Raw genomic sequence first — 21,974 nt, 5'->3', positions numbered from 1 at the left:
GACTGTGTGCCTGTAACTCCTCCAGGACTGCAAGCCTTTGCTCTATTGAATGTGCAAAGAATGGAGTGTACTTACAACAAGGATCTACGCCATCTGCATTTATGCATCATGCCTAAAGAGACATTCAGCAGAGTACGTGCCCTAGTTTTGTGAATACCATCCTGAACGAGGGGACTTGACTTATATACAGGATTCATTTTAATTTACTCAGCTCCAAGAGCACCACAAACGGACCAAAGAAAAATGCACCATCAGTTCTAAGAGTCTGAGGTCAAAACTGTAAGCGTCCTGTCTTCTTAATTCCTACAAGAGAGATTGCTTGTAAATGTATTGGTTACACCTGGAGACCTTATGTGAACTCCACCAAAGCCTACAGAGAACTTCCCAATAATTCTGACATCAAGAACATCACAGAATCCAAAATTAAATGCAGGCACTGAAGTTCAAGCACACTGTAGAACACTATAAATAGCCAGCACATCAAAAGCAATCTGAAAAATAAAGCACAAAAAATGGAGCGTGCAACAAGCACTTCTAGTAACAAGATGCAATATTTGGCAAGAGCTGAAAAGAAGCTCAGGAGTAACACAAATGGTTTATTTCAGCGCCTGTGAAATTGTTACATCGGCAGCTTCCTTAATAACAAAAAAGAGTACGTACATTTGAGAAAAAAAAACAAGAATTATGTAAATTTGCAAAGGAAACAGAGCAACCGCTCTTCATCGGCCGTACCAAAACCCAAGACTTTACTGACTCCATCCCTATTGCTATAGGATGCTGTTGTCACAAAAAAGTATTCTGAAGGCAGATTTCTTCATCAGTTTCTATAGATGATGTAGTGACTTTGTAACCACAGTTTTCCACAAGTACAAACATACTGTCAGCTACATTTGCACAAAACAATCAAGCAGAACGACTGAACGCCTAGCGTAGTTTCTAACCTCTACATACTCTAACAGTCAATAACGTGACCATGTGGTGAATGGTTTTTTGCTTTGTTTTTGTGTTTAAACTTACAAGAGGCTCTCTCCCCATTGTTCCTTGGATTTATATCTCCTTTGCTCTGTCGCCCTTTGGTTCCCGAAACTTCCTCCATACGGTAAATCTCAGAAACGCAGAGTTTAGGATTAAATGCAAAGTACATTTTCCCCTCCTTGATCGTCAAGTTATGGTGGTTCCAGTCCCACAGCTGCTGCAGATTGTGGTTATCAAGCACATAAAAAGAATAATTCCTAGAAGAAAGTTTTTGAAGGAAAATATCAGTTTCAATTCATCACCAATTCCCACCCTGAATATCTTAATATAAGCAAACTTGAAAATTCTGTACCTCCTCTCATTACTTTAAATTGGTATTCAGCAGAGTAAATGATTTTCTTCTCTCCCATGGAGCACGTTTTTCTGACTGCTCACTTTGGTCAGAGGTCAGGCGAATGACTAACAGAGGACCCCAAGGCTGACACCACACTGTGTAAAGCCCGCTTCAACATATGTTTTAATCAGGGATAAATATGCAAGTTGCTGGAAGGAATACAAATTCATGTCCTCTGGACAGCAGATCTCTACAATAGATATTCCTTTCTGTGCCAAATGGGAAGTAATGACCTTGTATACCTTATGGGAAGGAAAAGCAAGCTGCAGTTCTGACGATAAATAAAACAGTGAACACAGCTGTCTTGCTTATGTTTACAAAAGCAACTGTAAGAGTTTGCATAGTGAAGCTTCCTTGCCTCTGTGTCTTAGTTTACCTTTTGGCCCAGTAGAGGCTTCCTGCGCTGTGCCAAGTACAGTTGTGCCTATACATCAAAACTGACAGGGAAGAGTTGCACGGACTGCACAGCACAGGACCCGCACTTCAAAGTGAAGAGCTAATAAGGCGGTGGCAGCATGTGCTGAGCCCATTCCCAAAGCACAGCAGGGGAAAAACATGAGCATCCTTTATTTCCACAGACATTAAATGTAAAGTCGTTTGTGTCAATCCTATCACACAGTAAGAAGAAATTCCTGGTGCCGCTCAATTGTGCTGAACTGAAAAAAACAGGTGCAGCAAAAGCAAGATAATAGGCTGCACACCAGCAATAAGGCAAATCCTGCAAAACCACATTTTGGGATGGCAGAGACAGGAATGCAGAATTAGGAAATGAGTTAAAGGTTTGTGTAGCTGACGGATTTAAATCAAAGGAACCTCTTCTGTCAGCATTTATTGTATTATTCTCGGGAAGCCCTACCAACAAAAGTACATCGATGGAAAATCGATTATTAGCACAATAAATCCCTGCAACCTGTGCATGTCATTTTACCTCGGTAAGCTCTCATCAGCATAGTTAAAGCTACAAATCCTACGCATCCTTTCAACTGCAGTCGGATTTAGCCGGGGTAACATGGCAGACAAACCATTCTGCTCATAAGAAGCTGGCACACTACAGACTCATTTATGGTTTTCTTTCCACTGTTTCAACTAAAATTTAGCATTCATTCCTCCCTCACCCAACCTGAAGTGAGAACTGCATTCTGACTGCAACCTGCACAGAACACAGCTGCAGTTTCTCATGACACACCAAAACGCTCAGAGTATTTTGAGAATGACATGAAAGAGAAGGGCTTTTTGTCCTATTTCCAAGTGTTCCTAAATATCCAGGGCTTGATTAATAAGAAAAGTGATACACCTGGAACCGCTGCAGTAGGATGCTGAGAAGAATGTGCCCTGGTGACTAACAGTTGAAAAGGGAGTACATACATGCATGTTAAATGCTTCTTGCCAGGAGAAAACAGTGATGCTACACTGCATGTGAGATTCAACAGATACCACCAAAAAGGGTGTTTATTTGTTACGGATGACTAAAATCCCTGCAGCTCCCTGTGCACTGCTCAGAAGATGACACTTCGCTATAATTAGCTGTGTGATTAAGCAATGGCAACTAAGCTTTTCAGCAAAGACCCGAAAAGCTGGACTCAGATTTAATGCAATAAACAGGTGTGGCTCTACGGCTACAGAAACCACCTTAAATATTTAATAACAGCCCAGCCTGTCTCCTTCTCACAACTGCGGCAATTATGCTTTAGACACAAGAGATAATTCTTGCACTAAAACACAACAAATAACTCTTGTATTTCAAGAGAGTCGAATAAGTGCAGCAAATCAAGTACACATGGGTGCTTTACTCAACTGCGCACTGACCAGCACAGTCAGGGATTTCCATGGATTGTACTTCTAAAGGCATACACACAAGTTTGAGCAGCAGTCTGAGACAAGGCAAACAAGTCCTAAGGGATCCTACACTGTGAGTATAAATTAGTGCAAGTTCTTCTGGCACCACGCAAAGTGCCAAGGAAACCAGTTCTGGAATGCTAAATCAGGTCCCAGGCACAGGAGAGGTGCAATGCTGCATGGCTCAGAAGGTGGAGCAGTGGGCAATGGGAGGGCACTTATGGCTTGGGTTGTAAATAATGATTATATCAGACATTGACTCCAATAGCAAGGAAGACAGCATGGAAAGAATAGAAGATTTGGTGTAGGTAAACAAAGCACTGCCACTGAAACCCTTGAAAGTGTATCTGAGTAAATGACTGGAGACCATGACTTGAAGGGTAGGCTGAACTTCCGAATGGTACTTCCCCCAGTACTGCCCCGCTCCCTGATGTTCACAGCTATTCCAAAGTCCTCGTTCAAGCTCACTTCTTCCTTGCCAGGTGTCTACTTTCATCTAAATATTTTTGGAAATGTTATTTAGATTGTGGCAATGCCTAAATAATGCTAGGCATTTTCCAGGCAAAGCGCCCCTGATATCAGTATGCAAATCGGGCCACTTCCTATCTTCCCTCAGCCCCATCTTCCTCTTCAAAGCTGCACCATTTTCTTTCCTTGTTGGGAATCAGATTTTAAAGCCTACCATTTCTCCTCGTATCAGCTCTGCTGATATCTGCTTACCGACATCCAAGGTGACAGCAATATATATACACCACTTAAACCTCAAAGCTGAACTCAAATTTAAGGAGTGCAAGAGAGGAAGGAGTAAGAGAAAAGACAAACAGATAACTGGAATATCTGTTAGAGCACAAAGCATCATGAGTGGCTGGAGGGGCCTTGAGCTCAACTAACTGACAAGCCCCCAGGATTTGCAATTAGAAACGTGCTTTTTCATAGAACCAACAATCTTACTGAAAAAAAAAACTGTTTTTCAAGTGCAAGATGAAGAGCTGCCCTTTAACTCGCTCTGTCAGATGATGGAATCTGAAGAATTTAAGGCTGACCAAAGACTGGCCTGACAGAAGCAGGGAGGTTGTGAAGAATCCCTCATGCTGTAACTTTATCCTGTCGGGGCAGATAAACCAGACATAAGCAACCTTTCCCATGACCTTCCCACTACCTTTTCCTATACAATTACCCAAAATTCTTTGTTTAATAATTCTCTCATTACCGACAGAGACTTAACTTTTCCCACATAATATTGGTTTAAACTTGAACTGACACTTGATTCGGGAAGAGAAGGAAAAACACAACTTGCTGCAGGAACATCAACACACCTGAGCACTGCAACTTCTGTGGAGGTTAAAGCCCTTGTTTCTGTTACCCATGCAACCACAGAGAAACAGGAGCTGTATACAACTCTAACTGCGGAGCAGCTGAAGTATCACACACTTTATATGCATTACAGAAACAGAATAACCCACAGCAACCATTTCAGGGGGATCAATTTTACTCTTCCTGATCGAGCTCCTTTCGGCTTGATAGACAATTAATGTAATGGTAGCATTTTAAGGAACTGCAAACAATCACAACTTGCAAAATATTTCATACTAGTCTCTTCCAGTTGCAATCCCCTCATTAGTGAAATTTATTAGCAGATATTATCAGAAGAGATAATTATATAAACAGTACATGAATGTTCATTAGAGACTCGGCCCCTTGTGGCCCTGTATTAAAAGTTAAATTGCACCTACAAACGTATAAATGCTTACCCGTCCACCTGTTCCTCTCCCAAAATATACCGCAGGTTCTTCAAGAAAGAAAGGGAAACTAATGCATGGGAATGGCGAATCTTCACATATCCCGTCACTGTCTCAATCAGACCCATGAAATTCTCCAGTTCTGAAGCAATGTTATCTACATGAAGAAAAACATAGCAGAAGGAAGGGAATCAAATACATCTGAAGGTTTCAACTGCATTCGTGAATGCAAAAATCACCTTCCTTACAGGGACAGATTTCCAACAAAAACTAACAACAATTTTTACTGTGTATTTCTTTAAAAGCTCACCAACTGTCAGCACATCCCTGACTGATGAATGACATCCCTGACAAACTTAATCCAGAACTTGTTCAAGACATGCAACAAAGACAGCCAGCTCACTAATGATGTCCATCCAGAGGCACAGTGCTGGGCTTCGTACAAGCTTTTGGAACTACTGATTGCAAGTTTCAGCAAGACAACACAACTTACCTTAGAAACTGAGGCTATTCCTACCTGTGGAGAACTCTTATTTATCTACCCAGATACAAGGACTTTCCATTTTTTCACTCTGTTGAGGATTACTTCTTTGGGACTATTTGTCACCTCCCTGCCTAGTCCTGGTTCCTTGCCCTGCTGAAAAAAGCTAAAGAAAATACCAGTCTTCCCTGCTTCATGGTTGGTAATCAACTACCTTTTCCATCTGCATATTGGAGAATGGTACTACCAGTGGGCCAACCCAAACAAGAGAACTGCTATGGGACTGGAAAACAAACAGGTCACTGAGTTTTTTACCTTCCTGTTATTATGCTGACAAAAGGAAAGTATTAAAAGCAGCCTTATCAGAGGTTCGTAAAGGCAGGGCAGTCACTTACTTCCACGACGGATGTTGATCAGCAAATTCCCCTTGAGAATCGTGCATCCCTGCAACATTTGTGCTGACGTGACAGAGTCAATGGTCTTTGTTTTCCCATCCTCACAGATTTTGGGGCAAGGCCCCTCACAAGGACTGCAGAACATACTGTTTGGAAAGGAAAGAAAACAGAAAATAAGCAGTGATACACAGCTCTGATTCCACAGACTGCTTTGAATTTGATTTTGAAAGACATTTCCAAACGAAGCTTAGGGAAATGCATCAACCCCCAATGAAAGTTACCCCACTACTGCAGACACTTATAGGTAAACACAACATGCTTGTGGGACACAAGAGAGGCTGGCACATCACATCTCCTGTCTACGGCAACATGGGAACAATCAAATGGACTCCTACCTGCTGTTTGCCAGTTTCTTAAAGGCTCTGTTACCCAGAGCAGAAGGCACCTCAGGTGAAAAACAGCACCACTTCATTTACTCCAACTTCATTATAACCACAGAGATGACCCTTCTAACCTACACAAGCATCAAGTGCTATTGAAGTTTTGTGCTAATTCAGACTCAACCTCCAAAAATAGGTCAGCTCGGAACAGGAGGTGGGCAAGTACTGTTACAGCGTCTATGAGGCTTTCTTTCTCCATGCCCTCAAACCAGCATTTCAAGACCAACATTTGTGTTTTAGCCTGGGAAAGACAACAGTGGGTGTATACAGTCCTGAGTGACACAGAGAAAGTGAGCAGTGAATTAGTCACTATTTCTTATAGCGTCAGAAGTATTAAAGTAGCAAGTTCAAACAAAGAAAAAGATGCACCTTCATGCAAGACAAAACTAATTTGTGTAACACTGCAACAAGGACTGGGAGAGGCAGGCAAGAAGTCTAAACAGATCCAAAATGGATTACACAAATTAAGAAAGAATAGATCCACCTGTGATCATAAAACATCAAGACAGGCATGGCCTAACTCAGAGAAACCTGACTGTCAGGCTGACATGTCCTGCTTCTTATACTTACAGACAACCATAAGCATTTTAACAGGCCAAACTCCAGGAGCAAGATTGCAGGCTAGCCCAGCCTTTGGCTACTGCAGCTTCATAGAGACTATGCCACTAAACACATGTGAAGAAAACGTGCCCTCTGATCACGCCTGGTACACATCTTTCCTGATGCAAATTTGTTTTTGATCTCACTAATGAAAATACTGGAATAAATTGAATTTCATCATCACTCACCCTACATTACTGCTTTAGAGGGGAAAAGGAAGGAAGAGAAAGAGCTCCAAAGACAAAAGCTTGTGATACCAACAGTGATGAGCACAGACTTTATTATCTTTAAAAGGAACTGAGTCCACCTTCTTCTAAGGCTTAAGGAAACAAGTAAATTGATAGCAACCACCTTTTGTGCACAAACAGTATAAAGAAGGAAGCTTCCTTTTCTTACTTGTAAGGTCCCATTTCAAAATCCTGCACTATTAACATGCCACAAACCACTAAAAGCTACAGACACAAGAAAGAGGCATTCAACTAAATGTACAAAGAATGCGGGAAATGCTTTCCATTTGCAACTATTTGTTAACACCACCTCTGGGGAAGAAAACATTCTCTGGCCTTGGGTTACAGCTCCTTTCAATCTCCGCAGCTGAGCACTGTACTGAGATAAGATAGGTCTGTCATGCACTTCAGTGTAAGCAGCTCAAACAGCTGGGACTACAACCACAGGTAGATAAGTGAAAGATTTCTCTGGTGAATATTTGAGCAAACACAGTGTTAAGCTGCTTACAACCAAATGTGAACCAGGGACTGCCTTGCTGCTTGAGTGAACAGATGAATGCCATGCACAGACATGTGGCCAGTGCAGGTATCTTCACAACCATCTCTCCATAAACCTCTATCTCATAGTGACTTGCAAGGGCATCTTTTTAGCATAGTACTGAAGCACCTTCCCTTACTTATAGAGGTCTGGGTCAGCAGGCAACTGAGGCTGTTTGCTTGACACATACAGAAATTTATTCTGTATGATATTATCTGCATCGTTTTTGTAACTGACTTAATGATTATTCTCTTCTAAAACATCATTGCTATTTTCTGAAAAGACTGAAAAAAAGGAAATGAAGTTATTAAAGAATACGTCTAAAATGTAAGTATATATAAAGGAAATAACATGTGAAACAAGATAGCTTCTAGCTTGCTGTATGTGTGACAGTGGTAACCTGCCAATCTCCAGCTCTGTCTTCCTTGGCTCTCTCTTTTGCTCAAAACCTGGTTTTGCGCTGTTCTGACCTCCTGAATTCTTTCAAAACAAGCAGCATGAACTGATGTGCACAGGCCATAATTAGACCTCTAAAATGATGTCTGAGCAAGCTTTTACTGGGAAGTGATGAAATTCCAAATCACATCTTCCACCAAATGCATCACAACTTGCATCACAAGGATACCACAGAGTAGGGAGGGGAGAATAAACAAGCTAACTATGATGGACTTGAAGAAAGTTTCATTACCTTTGGCTCCCATTGCGTATGAATCCAGAGGGGCACTCTGCCATGCACTCATCGTTGTGAATCACAAACCTCTCATAATCACTTGTTTCAGTGGCAGGGACTTTGGAGCAGAACTCCTTGGTCACGCAGCGCCAGCCCTCAAACTTGTAGGTGTTGGGAGGACAGGTGGGCAAGCAGACCCCTTCGTAGTAGTAGTTGCGGCAGGCCACACAAGCAGTGTTGTTGTCGGGTGCTGTGCAGCTCCCCAGGCACTCAGGATGGCAACACTCGTTCTGGTCTGTGCAGGCTCTCTTGCCACATGAGCTGGGGCACACTGCAAGAGAGAAGGCAAGGGATGTGAGAAGGAGCTGTGAAATAAGGGGAATGGTATTATGGACAAACCCCAATATGCACAAATCTACGTCTTCATTGTCTGGGCCGTAGACAAGCTCAGCAGAAGAACCAATTCCCTTGGAACTGACAAAACTGATTCTTTTTTCCTGTTTCAGTTGCCTGAAAATTTCTTTTTTGCAGATGAAATTTGTAACACGAGCCAATGAAATAATGCAGCTTCAAAAGGAAGAACAACATAAGGGTAATGGAAACAATTCAATACTCCCCCATCCCAAAGCCCTAGAATTATGGGGTTTTTTGGTGTGTTGTTTTTTTGTTGTTTTTTGAGCACTGACTTATTGTCTTTCTAAGCATTCCTTGCCTTTCCCATTTGTACTTCAAATTGGTCTTTGCTGGCAAGAAAATAAGCCTCCTTTAAACAACTTAATTACACTTGTACAATAAAGCAATGCTATACTATAGCACACATGGTTAGGTCAACCCCAACGTAGCATCCCAATGTTGCTTATGTATGCAGAATAAGGTTTAATAAAGTACAGATGGTAAACATCAAATACTGTGCAATCAGAGGAGCTGCTATTTCTCCCTTAAGAGCGTAACAGAATTCTGCCTTATCCCCAAATTCCAGGTTTGGGGAACAAAATAAGTAAAGTAAACCCCCCCAAAATAAAAATTGGGGTGCAGATTTATTGAGACTTTTGTTTTCTGTGAAAGCATTTCAGCTTGGAAGAAATGAACAAAGAGCAGAATCGTCACCAGACAATCTCACTATTGTTACATCAAAAGAAGTGGCAGCATTTTATTTATGTAACAACAACATTTTGATTGCAGCTTTGTATGGCCCTTTAGCCATGCGAGCTGTGTGCCAGAGGCTCTGTAAACAAACACAGATAGGAAATCTGGTTTGCATTAAGTGACTGTTTTCCACTTTCTAACTTAGCTAAAAAACAGCACCAATAATAACAGCGTAAAGCAGAATTTCAGTAGTACAACTCCAGCACGATCCAAGCAAAGCACCACAAGACATTTAAACTGAGCTATCTGAGCAAAAAGCACACGACCAGCGAAGATGCTCATGTCCCAGAACGGACACAGAAGCAACAGCGCCCAGCCTGCAGGGAAACACATTTTAAGATGCTATTAACAATTCCACAAAAGAAATTTTGCACTGCAACTTCCTCTTCCCGACTGCCAAAAATCTGGCAGGTGGCAAAGCATGAATATCTGAGAGGAAATTCTGCTCAGTCGCTGCAACAAATCAGAATCCTCTTGAATTCCTCTGCTCATGAAAAATCAAAGTGATCAAAGTGGTTCACAGCTCTGCATCAGGATTTACGCATTGCATACAAAAAGCCATCTTCTGCCAGCTTTAAGCCAGTGCCCACCCTCAAAGGGACTCACAAGGCACATATCAGAGAATTCTGTATTTGTAATCTGAATGCTTTTGTACGGATCTTGCCTCAATATTTTGCACTTCCCCCCAGCTCCTTTTTAAAAGAAGCTCCAGCTGCCAATACAGCAAGTCAAGGCAGGCATCCGAGCACCAGCCTGACTTCTCCTCATACCCTCACCACTGGAAACATTCTGCAGAGGAAATTCAACCTGCAGGAGGTGGTGCTGCACATCCTGCAAGCCAAACTGGCAGACCAAGTGAAGGCAGCACCTCAGCAGGCCAAAGTGAGGACATTTCTGTAGGGACAGCTACTTACAAAACCCATAGCAGGAGTGAGGGGCACTGTTACATAACACACAGCACAGGTATACCTGATTTCCCTACATCACGTACCAACTAAAGATAACAAAAGCAAACAGGAAAGTGTGCCTTGCTAGCAGATGGACTGCTGATACGACTGAGTGCCAGGACCCCCACTTAGTGTGGTAGTTACGTTCGCAGTTCAAAGCCCTACTAAGAAGCAGCACATGTCCCCATGCCTCCACAAAGTTCTAGATTTACTGGAGCAGCACTGCATGTTTCCATCTGGACAGACACTTGCAGAAAACAAAGGCTGCCGCACTGAGCGCTCATGTGAATGTGAAAAAGAGCGAGATGATTTCATTCCTGGGAAAGACTTCCATATTGCCTTAGTACCTCTGCGATTCAGGAACAGGCTGGAGTATGAATAGGATCCCCTGCATCGCTCTGTAAATCTGCTGACTGCCGTCTGCAGGAGTACAAAGCAAAGCAGAGGAGGATATCCGAGTTCACGTGAACGAGGCAATCAGTGAACTAGATTTCTAAAGCACAGGAATAGTTTTAGTGGCAGTCGTTTGAATGAGAGCTTCTGAAAACATTGCACAGATAATTTTTTAAAAGCTCAGCAATTTTCTCCCAGCCCTGTTTCTCACTTGTTGCTAACGTTGGCAAAGTTCTCAGCCTGGAGACAATACGGGCATCCTGCTTCTTTGAAGAGGCAGGACAAGAACTTTTGTGTGTACAGGGTAAAGAATGAACAACAGAAAGTCCTATCTGCCTAAAATGCCAGGTCCCTCAGACGGCCCTGCTCAGAGACCTTACTATGTAACATCAGCCTCCCTGTTGTTGACTTGAGTCAAAACTCAGACAAACGTAAGCAAACGGTGGACTGACGTTTTGGGACAGAATTTATCAGCGAGGTACAAAAGTGCTTTGAATCATGACGGCTGATGACTGCATACAAGAAAAAAAAGAACAAATCCTTGCTGACAACCACAAGGGCAAGAATTACTTAATTGTCATCACATGGAGTTACCAAGATAATGGAAAATTTCAGAGACCTTGGAATGTAGCCATGGAAGGAAGAAGCCAAAAGAAGACCTGGGGAAAAGCAGCTCCTTATACAGCTTCATGATCTTACTGAAAAGATGGTTGTGGCTCAACTAGACCGGAGAGCCTCGTTATTTACTTTCAGGGAGTGAAAGTACCAAATAATCAGCACCTCTTTAAAGAATGACATGACAAGAATACCAGAAACCACAAATCAAATTCACCAGAGCAAAAATAACAGCAGTTGTTTCTCTGACCTTCTGTGCTTCACCTTCCCTCTCATTTCTTCAAATGAAAAGTCTTCCTTGTCAACACAATTCAAGAGATTTCCCAAATGCTATTAAGGTAGGATTACTCAAAAATGCAAAATACATCACTTCCAGAGAGCTGCTCACTGAGCAGCCCAGACACAGACCTGTCACACAGGAAGGAGATTCTGGAAAACTAAATGCAAATCTTAAAAAGAAACAAGGAGAATTCCAAGAGAACCCAACGCAGACTCATCACTCTCAATTAAATCTCCAAGATGCTGAACTGAATATGCAAACAAAAAGCCAGGTTGGGAAATCCTCAGACATAACAAAAAGGGCAAGAAAGAAACCATCTCTTTGTATTCAGAGCAGTTACTTTGGGGACAGCTTCACACTAAGGAGGTGGCAATAAGGCTTTCTGCCATTAGTTATCTCAGTGTTACATGGAGCCACACAGCGCGAAAGCTCCCTGAAACGGCCCTGCATTGACATCACGGCTATTGTACAGTTTGGACAGGCAAAGTGTCCTTATCCGCTCCAAGATGCCGGGACTTCAGCAGCCCTGGAACAGGAGCATCAGGTGAACAAGCCACCCGTCTTACGGAGGGGAGCACGGCCAGGAGAGGAAGACTTCTGGCAAGCTGTGGCGGCCGGCCCTGCCAAGGCTGGCTCCCGGCCAGTCGCACGCGGGCAAGCACCAGGCTGCCAAGTGTGAGATACTACTTTTTATTTATTTATTTCACATTCTTTCTCTCCTTCTGAAATGATATTCAGTCCTTCCTTCTTTTTTTTTTTCTTCTTTCCTCCTCCTTTCTTAACGCATCCTTCACGTAAAGCATTTCTGAGAGGGAAAAACCCAACTTTGAGCAGAAACCAGAAGAGGGAGGGAGGATGTTCTCCCAGCCAACTACTGAAAAAATTAGCTGTCTAAATTTATCCACAAAGACAGAAAAAAAAATGCTCATTTTTGGAATGCTAATCCTTCTATATGACAGATTTTTTAAAATACTGCATTTTAATGGTCTAAACTTTGGTCTGATCTTTCAAACAGCTGACTTCAAACACACAAGCAGCCTACACAAGACTCGATTTCTTTTGCCCAGTATATGGTAAGAATGGAGAAGCTGGAGATATTACTCAGAAAATCCAGTTCCAGTGATTCATGACCAGGCCTGGAATTAAACAGCTACAGAATAAAGGCAGCAAGAATGAAACATGCGTATTAAATACACGCAGTAACATGTTCTGATCACAGAAATATGGGTAAAGTCATCTCCAAAGAACTGAAGAAGCCACTTGGTTACATGACTTGTAGAAAACCCAGCACACAGACATCCCCATCACTGGACTATTTAACTGGGTCTATGCAAACTTCTACCAAGAATCAAGACCAGAGCATTAAGCCTGGCCTGCAAGCTACATCTGACTGGAGAGCACTTCACTAAAGCCACTCGTTTCCATGCGTACATCCTACTTGTTACCAGCCTCTTTTTACCTGGCAGACCTTTCCGCAGATCTTGAAATTATTCTGAAGCTGTTCTGTGAATTATTTCCTTCCACTGTACAAATCCAGCTGATGTTCAGCTACATCTGCTTGGCTTACACTCAAAGCTTTTTGATCCCCTGCACCCCAACATTTCACTTTATCACAGGTGACACATGAGATAACCCCTCTCTGAAAGGCACAGTGGGACGAAGCACCCAGAACTGTGATTTAGAGGATATGCCCAACCTGAAATCAGCCCACCAGCAGCTCAGCCTTCAAGCAGATGAAACACTGACCAAGAAATCTACCTGGACATCCCCCTTCCCCAGGATTTGGTGGCTAAAATCCAGAACTGTGCTAAAAGCCTGTATAATGCCGAGTCAGAGGGCAGCTGGGTACAAATGCCACAGAGGATCAGCTGAAAGCAACTGCCAAGAATATAGAAGCGAAGAGCAGGAACTGGCCAGAGGAAGGAAGCCCAGCACCACACAGCACCTGGAGATACTCAGAGACCACCAAGGTAAGGCATGAAGTATAGAGGATGTTCACTGTTCAATAAAATGAATATTCTTCTAGCACATACTGTTGTGGTGAGCTATTCAGTGCCCTCTAGTCCTGGAATATGTTTTCATCAAAATTAATACTCTCCCTCCCTTGGAACAGGGCATGCCACACTAGCACAGGGATCAGGAAAGCACACTACTGGGGAACCTGAGGCTCATGGCATGGTTTGCAACACCACTAACATGCTGCATATCTGCTACTCTCCTTCCCAGCTGAAAAAAGTATAACAGCCCATTAGAAAACTGAGCCAACAACAACAGGCACACTTCACTCGGATACAGTGGACTTCGAGTGGCCCTCCCCACTTCTTTCCACCATCTATAACTCATTCCTCACCCCAGAAGTTCCCTCAAAGCAGCCTTAAACTCCCCATGCTGTGACAAATAATGATGTGTGCTCAATTTGTTTTATTTAGAGTGCCTACAGGACACAGGGACACTGTTTGGCACTGCAAAAACCAACCAACCTTTCAGGTTTTCTGCAGATGAAGCAATCAGCACCGTTAAAAGCTCCCACAGCTACTCACATCTCACAGAAATGAGAGCAAACAGAAAGCTAAGTGAAGAAAACAACTGCCTTAAACCACAGTCAACAGGAACCAATGCATTGTACATTCCTCCATTTGCTCTAACGTGCGTAAAAACAGCGACCGGGAAGGTGCAAATAAACACGACTTATTGATGAGAATGGGCAGCACGAACTGCATTCTCTTTCAAAACAGCTTATGTTGCCCAGCACAACTCAGACTGGCATCGCTGCAGCTGGCACTTGAGAGAAAGAGGAAAAAAACAAGTCCATTTTGTCCTTTCCACGCCAGTATGAATCCAGTACACAAACAAACACAGCTCAGGCGCACACACAGCACCCAGCAGGCGTCAAGGCCACTTTTACTTTATCTTAGATGCCAGGTAAGCAACAGGTTGGGAAAACTTTATGATCAGCACCATCCTGTTCTAAGAAGTGAAATTTCCTCTGCAAAGAGAGCATTTCCCACTGAGGGAATGCAGATGGGAACAAAAACTGTAACACCAGTGGGGACATAAGCATGGTGTGAAGAGCATGGCACTGCACTGCACCCTGAGCTCTTCCCCAGTCCAGAGGAAAAGAGAGGGGCTGCCCCAGAGCAGCTCTCAACCAACTGCATTTTCCTTTCATTGATTTCACAACCAAGACATTGGAGCATTGTTGGTTTTTTCCCTGCACTGTTGCTTAAAGCAAGATCTAATCTGCCTGTCTTCCAAATTTTGGAAGTGCAAGGCAATAAACTTTATGTGACTTAATTAACAGACTGCAAACAACGAGTCTTGGTCAGCCGTCTTCTGGCAAAATCCACGCTGGAGGAAGAATATTTTCACATTCCAGATTTATTCTAAAGGAAGAAGATGGTTTGATAACACGATCGCACTGGCCTAGATTTTGTAGTTCTCTTAATGCTGATGGTTAGCAGCAGAAAAAGTCACTGAGAAACAGGAAGGACTACAAGTACAAAAGAAGATACAAGAACAACAGTCGTTTTGGAAGCTGTCAGAAACCCAAGTGCAGCTGTTTTAAATTGGGGACTATTAAGGCTTTGAGTACAGCCATCACTTAAGACATCTTCACTGGAAGTGAAGTCATTCTACCAAGATCACACCACTTTAAACAATACTAAAGGCAATTAGCTTCAAAACGATGGGCAAAATATTGCCTACACAACTTCTTGAAATACAAGAGCGTGTAAGCAAATCTGGCAGTAAATGAGGGTTGTGTTCTTGAGATCCTCAACAAACAAAAAGTAAGCACTTCTCTCAGTTCCTAATAATCATGAATAATCTTCATTCCAAATCTCTAATATAAATGCAGACAGAACACGCAGTGTGCCAGAGTTCATAGCACCCAAAGGCAGACTGAGTGCCGCAACGCACTTCAACTTACGTGCAACACGGACTGCAGAGTGGGCACAAGTGACTTGAAATCTGTACTAAAATCGCTGTCTTCTCATACACCGTGCAACTGTGAACTAGAAAGCATTTGAAAAAGGGGAAAAAAAGCAACTCTGATGGGTTTCCTCAGTGTTTTCATGAACCTAAGGGAATGATGGCACTGCCTCATACAGGCTGCATTCACTTTGCTATCTCTAAGAACCTCCTCTGCTATCAGAACTATTTCAGTTCTTCCAACACAGCGGTAAAGCAACCTGAGTGAGAAGAACCATGCTTTGCTCCAGCACCCCCTGGAAACAGTGAGCAAACCATACAGTCACAACAAGGGGTACACAAACCACTGCTGCCCACAAAGATGAGTACAGCTAATTCCTGGATGCACAACTGCCCGTGCTTACTTACCAGCACATGCTTTTGAGGAATTCCTACTAGTATGACTAGAAAAAAAATGACATTGCCTCTGATTTTCTAAATCCCTTCCTGTAGTAAGGATTTGTGATCAGATTAGGGAGTAGCAGACAGATTTGTTTATTTATTTACACAAAGGACAGTCAAGGTGAGCTGTACTGCAGTATCCGATGGGGACTCTGGACTACAGCAAAGCCAGCTCTGAGATGCTACCTCTGCTGCTCTGAAGCTGGAGAAGGTTTGGGATGGCACTAATTTAAAGGGAGGGGGGGGGAAGGGAAAGAAAAAAAAAGAAGAAAGAAAAAAAAAGCAGGATTCATGTTTTGATACTGACAAAAAGTGGGAAGCACTTCCCACTATGTTTCAGCTTGAGTTTGGCACATCTGAGCTACAGTTTTCCACTCTCGTACCTTTTTTTGTACTCTCAAGTCACATTCACATGAACATATAAATACACAGATCCCTACACTCTGTGTATAGCAGATACTTACATGGATGGTCTCAAAAAAGAATATTCTTTTCACACACTAAAAAAATTATACAGAGTTATTTTAAATTCAGAACTGTTTGTATATTCCTTATAAGTTTATAAAACTCTCACTGTCCTCCCATGACTAACGAAACTGGAATTGAGAGAGTAGTCTATATTTATAACTCGTCTGGTTGCTCATGCCTATGGCCCTATTTCCACTCTCTGTTACTGTACACAGAGCTATGTGAGGTATTGTGGGTTCCCAAACTTCACCGATTTCCTAACAAGGCAGGCCTGTGTCCCGGAGGAACAAACTGGGGGCTGTTTCATTCCAGTATTGGCCGAACTCAGAGGGAGAGGCCTTCAGCTCTGTGGTTTTGGCAGCTCCTCTTGAAACTGGTATTAGAGGCCATTTCTGTGCAATTACATGCCTAACTGGCACTGGATCATGCATCAATGCTACCGATACCCCATCTGCAGCAGCACAGACCCAGGCCTGGCCCAGCCCACACCATGCACACTTAACGTACCACCTTGATCTGACCGCTGTGGTGCTTGTCAAGCAGTTCCCTCAATAAACGCGATGGACACCTCAAGCACTAAACCCCACTCCAACAGACTGCTCACTGCCCTCTCACAGCTGGGAGGAAACATCAGCCAGAACCTGATCCAAAACCCTCTGGAGACCACACCATGCTCAGCAACACTCACATACTTCAAAACCTAGAGAAGCAGCGGAGAAGGAACTGGATCAGGTATCTAAACAGAGTATTGTAAGACAAAAAAAGTTCCCTACAATGAAGAGTGAGTTACACCTGCAATCCGTATGAGTGTAGTTCATACAGATGTCATAAGACCTGCCCAGGCATCGTGGAACCATGCATCATCTTTTAATCAAAACCACTTCAGTGGTTCAGAAATCCTGGGGATAAAGGCGAGTCTTCGCCGTGTAGAGACTCAGAATGCACCGATCTGTAACACATGCCAGGCACCTGCAGGGCACAGAAATGGTTTCTAATTTGCAGATCTGACATCTAATAAAAACAACTGTTCATACTAATTGCAGAATCACAGAGCGCCCTGAGCTGGAAGGGACCCACGAGGACCACTAAATACATTTGTCCTTCAAAACTGTCCCATCTGAGAGAGAGAAAAGCACCTACATCCCTGTACAAAGCAAAACTGGATTTCAAAAACAAAGAAGGGCACAGGTCAACAAAGATGTATTTTGGTTAAGTTCAAACAAGTGCTGTTTTAATAGCTGAGGACAGCAACAAAACACGCCACTGTGCCAGACACAGGAACTTGTGAAGAAACATCACCATAAACATACACAGAGCTCGGTGTCTGGTTTGTTTGCATTTTCTGTGTGCTCAAAACAAGTACCGGCACGAGGAGAACCCTTACACGTGTTTTGCAAACAATTAAAACAACTCGAAACCAAGTGCCAGGCTGAAGTCATCCTCAGGAGGGCTGGGGCTCAGCAAAGGCAGGCAGCACTGCTCTCCCCTCCTGCCCTTACATCCCAGCACTGCACTGATATGACAAAGGGTACGGGAAAAGCAGCACCATTTTACCCTTCCCAAAACACAAACTCTGCCATTCAGTCACGTAGCTATTTGTAATTTCATGCAGAGCGTGCAGACTTGAGACGGGCTGTGAAGACTTCAGGCAACTTCGTTTGCCCTGGCAAGTATTAGGTTTGTAGGACACCTACAACACCTACAGAGGAATGGCAAACTTAATGAATTTTAAGTTGAACTCTCAGAGATGCTGCAGTAAAAATTACACTTTCTTTCAGTCATGGGCCTCCGTAAGCCAGTAACTGTACATACGTTTTTCTACAGAGGTTAAATGGGTGTGAAAGCACTGCTGCTCTTTACGCTTTCCAATCCCGCATGCTATGCTGTCTTTTTTCTACTCAAAAGTACAGCTTCCTCCTTCCCCACATGTTCTGAACCTGCCTACAATGCAGGCAAGGAAGCCTGCCACTTCTGTACTTAGAATTTACAAAGCAGATCACAACCAGAATTATTTGGTAACTGCGGCTATTCCGGAGTTATCAATCTATTAACATCCCCAACAACATTCTGTGCTGACACCAAGAAATGTTGTGACAAAGAGTTATCAGTCACCTCTGTTCCAGATACTTGTGACTATAAAAGGAGCTCAGTGACCAGCCTTGGCCAGCCATGCTGGGACCGGGCAACGCTGCCACCAGAAAACATTCAGTTTGAGAAATGCTCTCCAGCTCCACCATTAGAAATGACATTTCTCTTCCAACGTGTTCAAGTGCAAAAAGGAGCAACAAATGGATCTGTCTGTATTCCAACCACAGGAGGCCATGCCTCCTCTTCAGTTACAGGACAGTAAGCTTGCATATGCATTATAATACAGTTTGCTGTCGTTATGCATGTGATGCCTGAAAGCACTGTTGGAAAATCACACTGGTTAAAAAACACACAAATCCTAATGTGCAGACAGAACAGCTCTGAGCCTTCGATGAAAAAACAACAAAAGGGAACTACCAAATTATAACAGGTCCTTCTTGTTCAGGGTTAAGAGAGAAAATCACTCTTCCAGGACACACACACACCCCTCCCCAAACTAAAAGTACTAAGTTGGATGGGAACAAAATAGTTCATTTTGCCTGCAGTCAAGTACAGAGAAACAACATTTAAATTGCAAATTACAAAGCAACAGATTTTTTTCAGGAAGCTCAAGGGTTGTTTATAGTTTGGTTTTATGAATTAGAAATGACATGAGGAAGAAGCAAGGGGGTTGGGTTAGCTACTAACCTTAATGCCTGTTCCAGCTTAACTACTTCTCAGATTTGTTTGATGCATTTGATGTACGCACCATGGCTTGTTACACTGATGACAGCAAAGCATCTTCTCAGAGCTCAGCCCTGGGGATGCACTGTCCGCTGGTGGCCACACTGGGGCTGAAGGCTCCTGCTGCTACAGGAGGATCTCAGAACAGACTCACATCATGTGCCTCTCTGCAACGGGAACTTCTAATCCAATTCCTGTCCTGGAAGTTTCTATTTGATAAGCAGCTCATTTGACAAACCTTCTGCTTCCCTTTTGCAGGTTTCCTACTCCCATCAGCTCCCTGGTCTTGGTTTCTACTAATTAAACTTCATGAAAGCTCAACAGAAACACGCATACTTAACATTTATACAGTGCTTCCGAATCAGCAGTTCTCAAAATACTTTACAAAGGATGAAATCTAATCAAGTAGTCATTTTCATGTCCTTTTTAAAGCGAAGGAAAATAGGTGCAGTACAAGACAATGAGTTACTCAAGGTTACATCAAAGGATGTAGAAATAGAAGAAACAGCACAACCACAGTATGACCAAGGAACATGAAGGCTGCATGACCTACCAGGGCCGCTCAGCATGGGATGTGACCCACAGGGGCTCACCCCTAACTAAGGAGATTTCTCCAAACTGCCCTTTTATGTTGTTTTGTTGTTGTGTTGTTTTATTTAAGATTAACAAATGCATCTAGCTTGAAAAGTTATGATTTAGAGAGTGACATGACCACATCAACGTGTTCCTCAGCATTAAGTACCTCTGAGAAAAGATCATTCAAAGCTCATTTTGTGGTTCTCGGCACAGGGGATAAGAATAGGCTCAGCACAAACAATTTAATAGTTAATGCCCTTGGAAACCAAAATCTTTTAAAATGCCACTTGAAATCTGCCAAACTAAACCTAAAAGAAACTCTACATGTCCACAAACCCATTGGCCAGCATCTCCTTCCCTTGGATTTCCTCTTGCTCATAGCCCTCAGCTTTGCACCGGTGAGGTACCCTGTTGTCCTACTGGCTTCCACCATCAGCTTTTACCCTGCTCTACTGTTGGCCTGAATTACTCTTCCAAAGCCTGTGCACCTGACAGTCTCTCTGTCTAGCTCTTACTCACTCCTCCTCTAGCTCTTACTCGCCTCCTCCCTACCTCAGCCTCCAAAAAATGCAATTTCATCAGTTATTCCCTACAAACCACTAATCAAGTACTACCACGAGTCTGTAACTCCCAAATGTCAATACAGCCTACTGGCAACCCTATCAATAACCAGAAGCTACAAAGTTCACACAGCTCATCAAGTTTCTGCTGGTTTAGATCAGGGTTAGCATGATAAATTAGCAGTGTTGACACACATCCAACAAGCTAAAGGATTGCTGAGCTCTGCTATCTGAAGACGAAGAGTTTAACTAAGAAGTATACAGCGGGATGACAGATCTCATGGTCTGAGTTATGATCTTAGCAAGGTACTGCAGCATATATTGCTTTATGGAAGCATCCAAACCATTTATGATGTACGCTTTGTAAATGAAAAGACCCAACCAGTGAGAAACAGAGCTGTAATGACATCGCGAGCTAAGTGCTTTTGAAGTCTAATCATTCTCAATGAAGGGCTGGCAGGCTGTTCCAAGGAACAATCTCCCATCCAGAGCGCTGCGGCTTCCACACTGTACACCATGGGTCAGGAACAACGCACCAGCAAGCACATGAATCCGTTTTTAATAAAAACCTCCGCTGGTTAAATGGAAAGAAACTGTACTGAGCAAAATACTGAAAATCTCTCACACATTCATTGTTCTGCCTGCACCTTTATGTTCCCTTACCCGGCATTAAGTGTACAATGCTTGCTCACATTGATGTATTTTTGTCAAGAAAGAAAAGCCTCTGTATAGGTTCAGTGACCTAAATCCAGGTTCAGTGCATCCTGAATCCAGTAGCTAAAAAGGCAAAGAAGAAAAAAAAAAAAAAAAAGAAAAAGAAAAAGAAAAAAAAAGGAAAAAAAAGGAAAAAAATCCCGCCTTGTGTTGTTTCATTCACCACACATTCCAAAACATTCAAATCAGCAGCAGCTCAGAGGGGAAATCCAATAAGGATAATGCTCTGGCTCTCCCTGTGCCGGCGCGGCTCTGTGGCCACGTGATGTTTGTTTATGAGGCTGGAGCAGCATCACGCGATGCCCCGCTGCGCCCGCCGCTCCCGGGGACCTGGAGAAGCATCTTCAGAGCAATCATCGGTTCAGAGCTCTGCGCACGCAACCAAGCACATTAAACAAGCAGGACGGCGTGGTTTTATGCTGCCAACATCTCAGCACGTGCTTCTCGGCTTCAGGCCTCAGTAAAATGAAAGGGAAGCACAGGCAGCCGTTCAAAGCACAGAAGAAACGTGGGCTTTTAAAAGCACACATGCCCAAAATTAAGCAAAATGGAAAGGCAGCTCTTGCCACAGATTCCGTTTGATTCTGCAGGTATAGATTTCTCTCCATAAAAATCAATAGGAGATTATTTTAAGCCGTTCGATTTCATTACCCTGTATCAAATCTCTGTTCTGAATGGAACATCTGAATCAATTTGTGAAGCTACTACAGCCTGTGCTGTCATAGGCTTTCAAGTGCCTTTTCTCTGCCTCTCTTACCACAAAGAGATAAAAATCCTACACTGGAGGTTATCTGATAG

At 43.0% G+C, this 21,974-nt stretch overlaps 1 protein-coding gene across 2 annotated transcripts in view; it reads right to left on the bottom strand.

The window, feature by feature from the left end:
• IGF1R (insulin like growth factor 1 receptor) overlaps positions 1 to 21,974 on the bottom strand; it is a 133,842-nt gene that overhangs the window by 27,221 nt on the left and 84,647 nt on the right. For both annotated transcript variants that reach the window (XM_072345176.1, XM_072345177.1), the window contains 4 exons: positions 8,314 to 8,626; positions 5,821 to 5,966; positions 4,957 to 5,101; positions 1,018 to 1,232 (listed from right to left, as the gene is read on the bottom strand). In XM_072345176.1, coding sequence (XP_072201277.1) covers positions 1,018 to 1,232; positions 4,957 to 5,101; positions 5,821 to 5,966; positions 8,314 to 8,626 — 819 coding nt within the window. The remainder of the gene's footprint in view (positions 1 to 1,017; positions 1,233 to 4,956; positions 5,102 to 5,820; positions 5,967 to 8,313; positions 8,627 to 21,974) is intronic.

The sequence above is a fragment of the Excalfactoria chinensis genome, chromosome 10, assembly GCF_039878825.1.
Source record: "Excalfactoria chinensis isolate bCotChi1 chromosome 10, bCotChi1.hap2, whole genome shotgun sequence".
Taxonomy (NCBI): Eukaryota; Metazoa; Chordata; class Aves; order Galliformes; family Phasianidae; genus Excalfactoria; species Excalfactoria chinensis.
The sequence above is the reverse complement of the archived record's forward strand: the minus strand, read 5'-3'. Positions and strand labels throughout refer to the sequence as shown.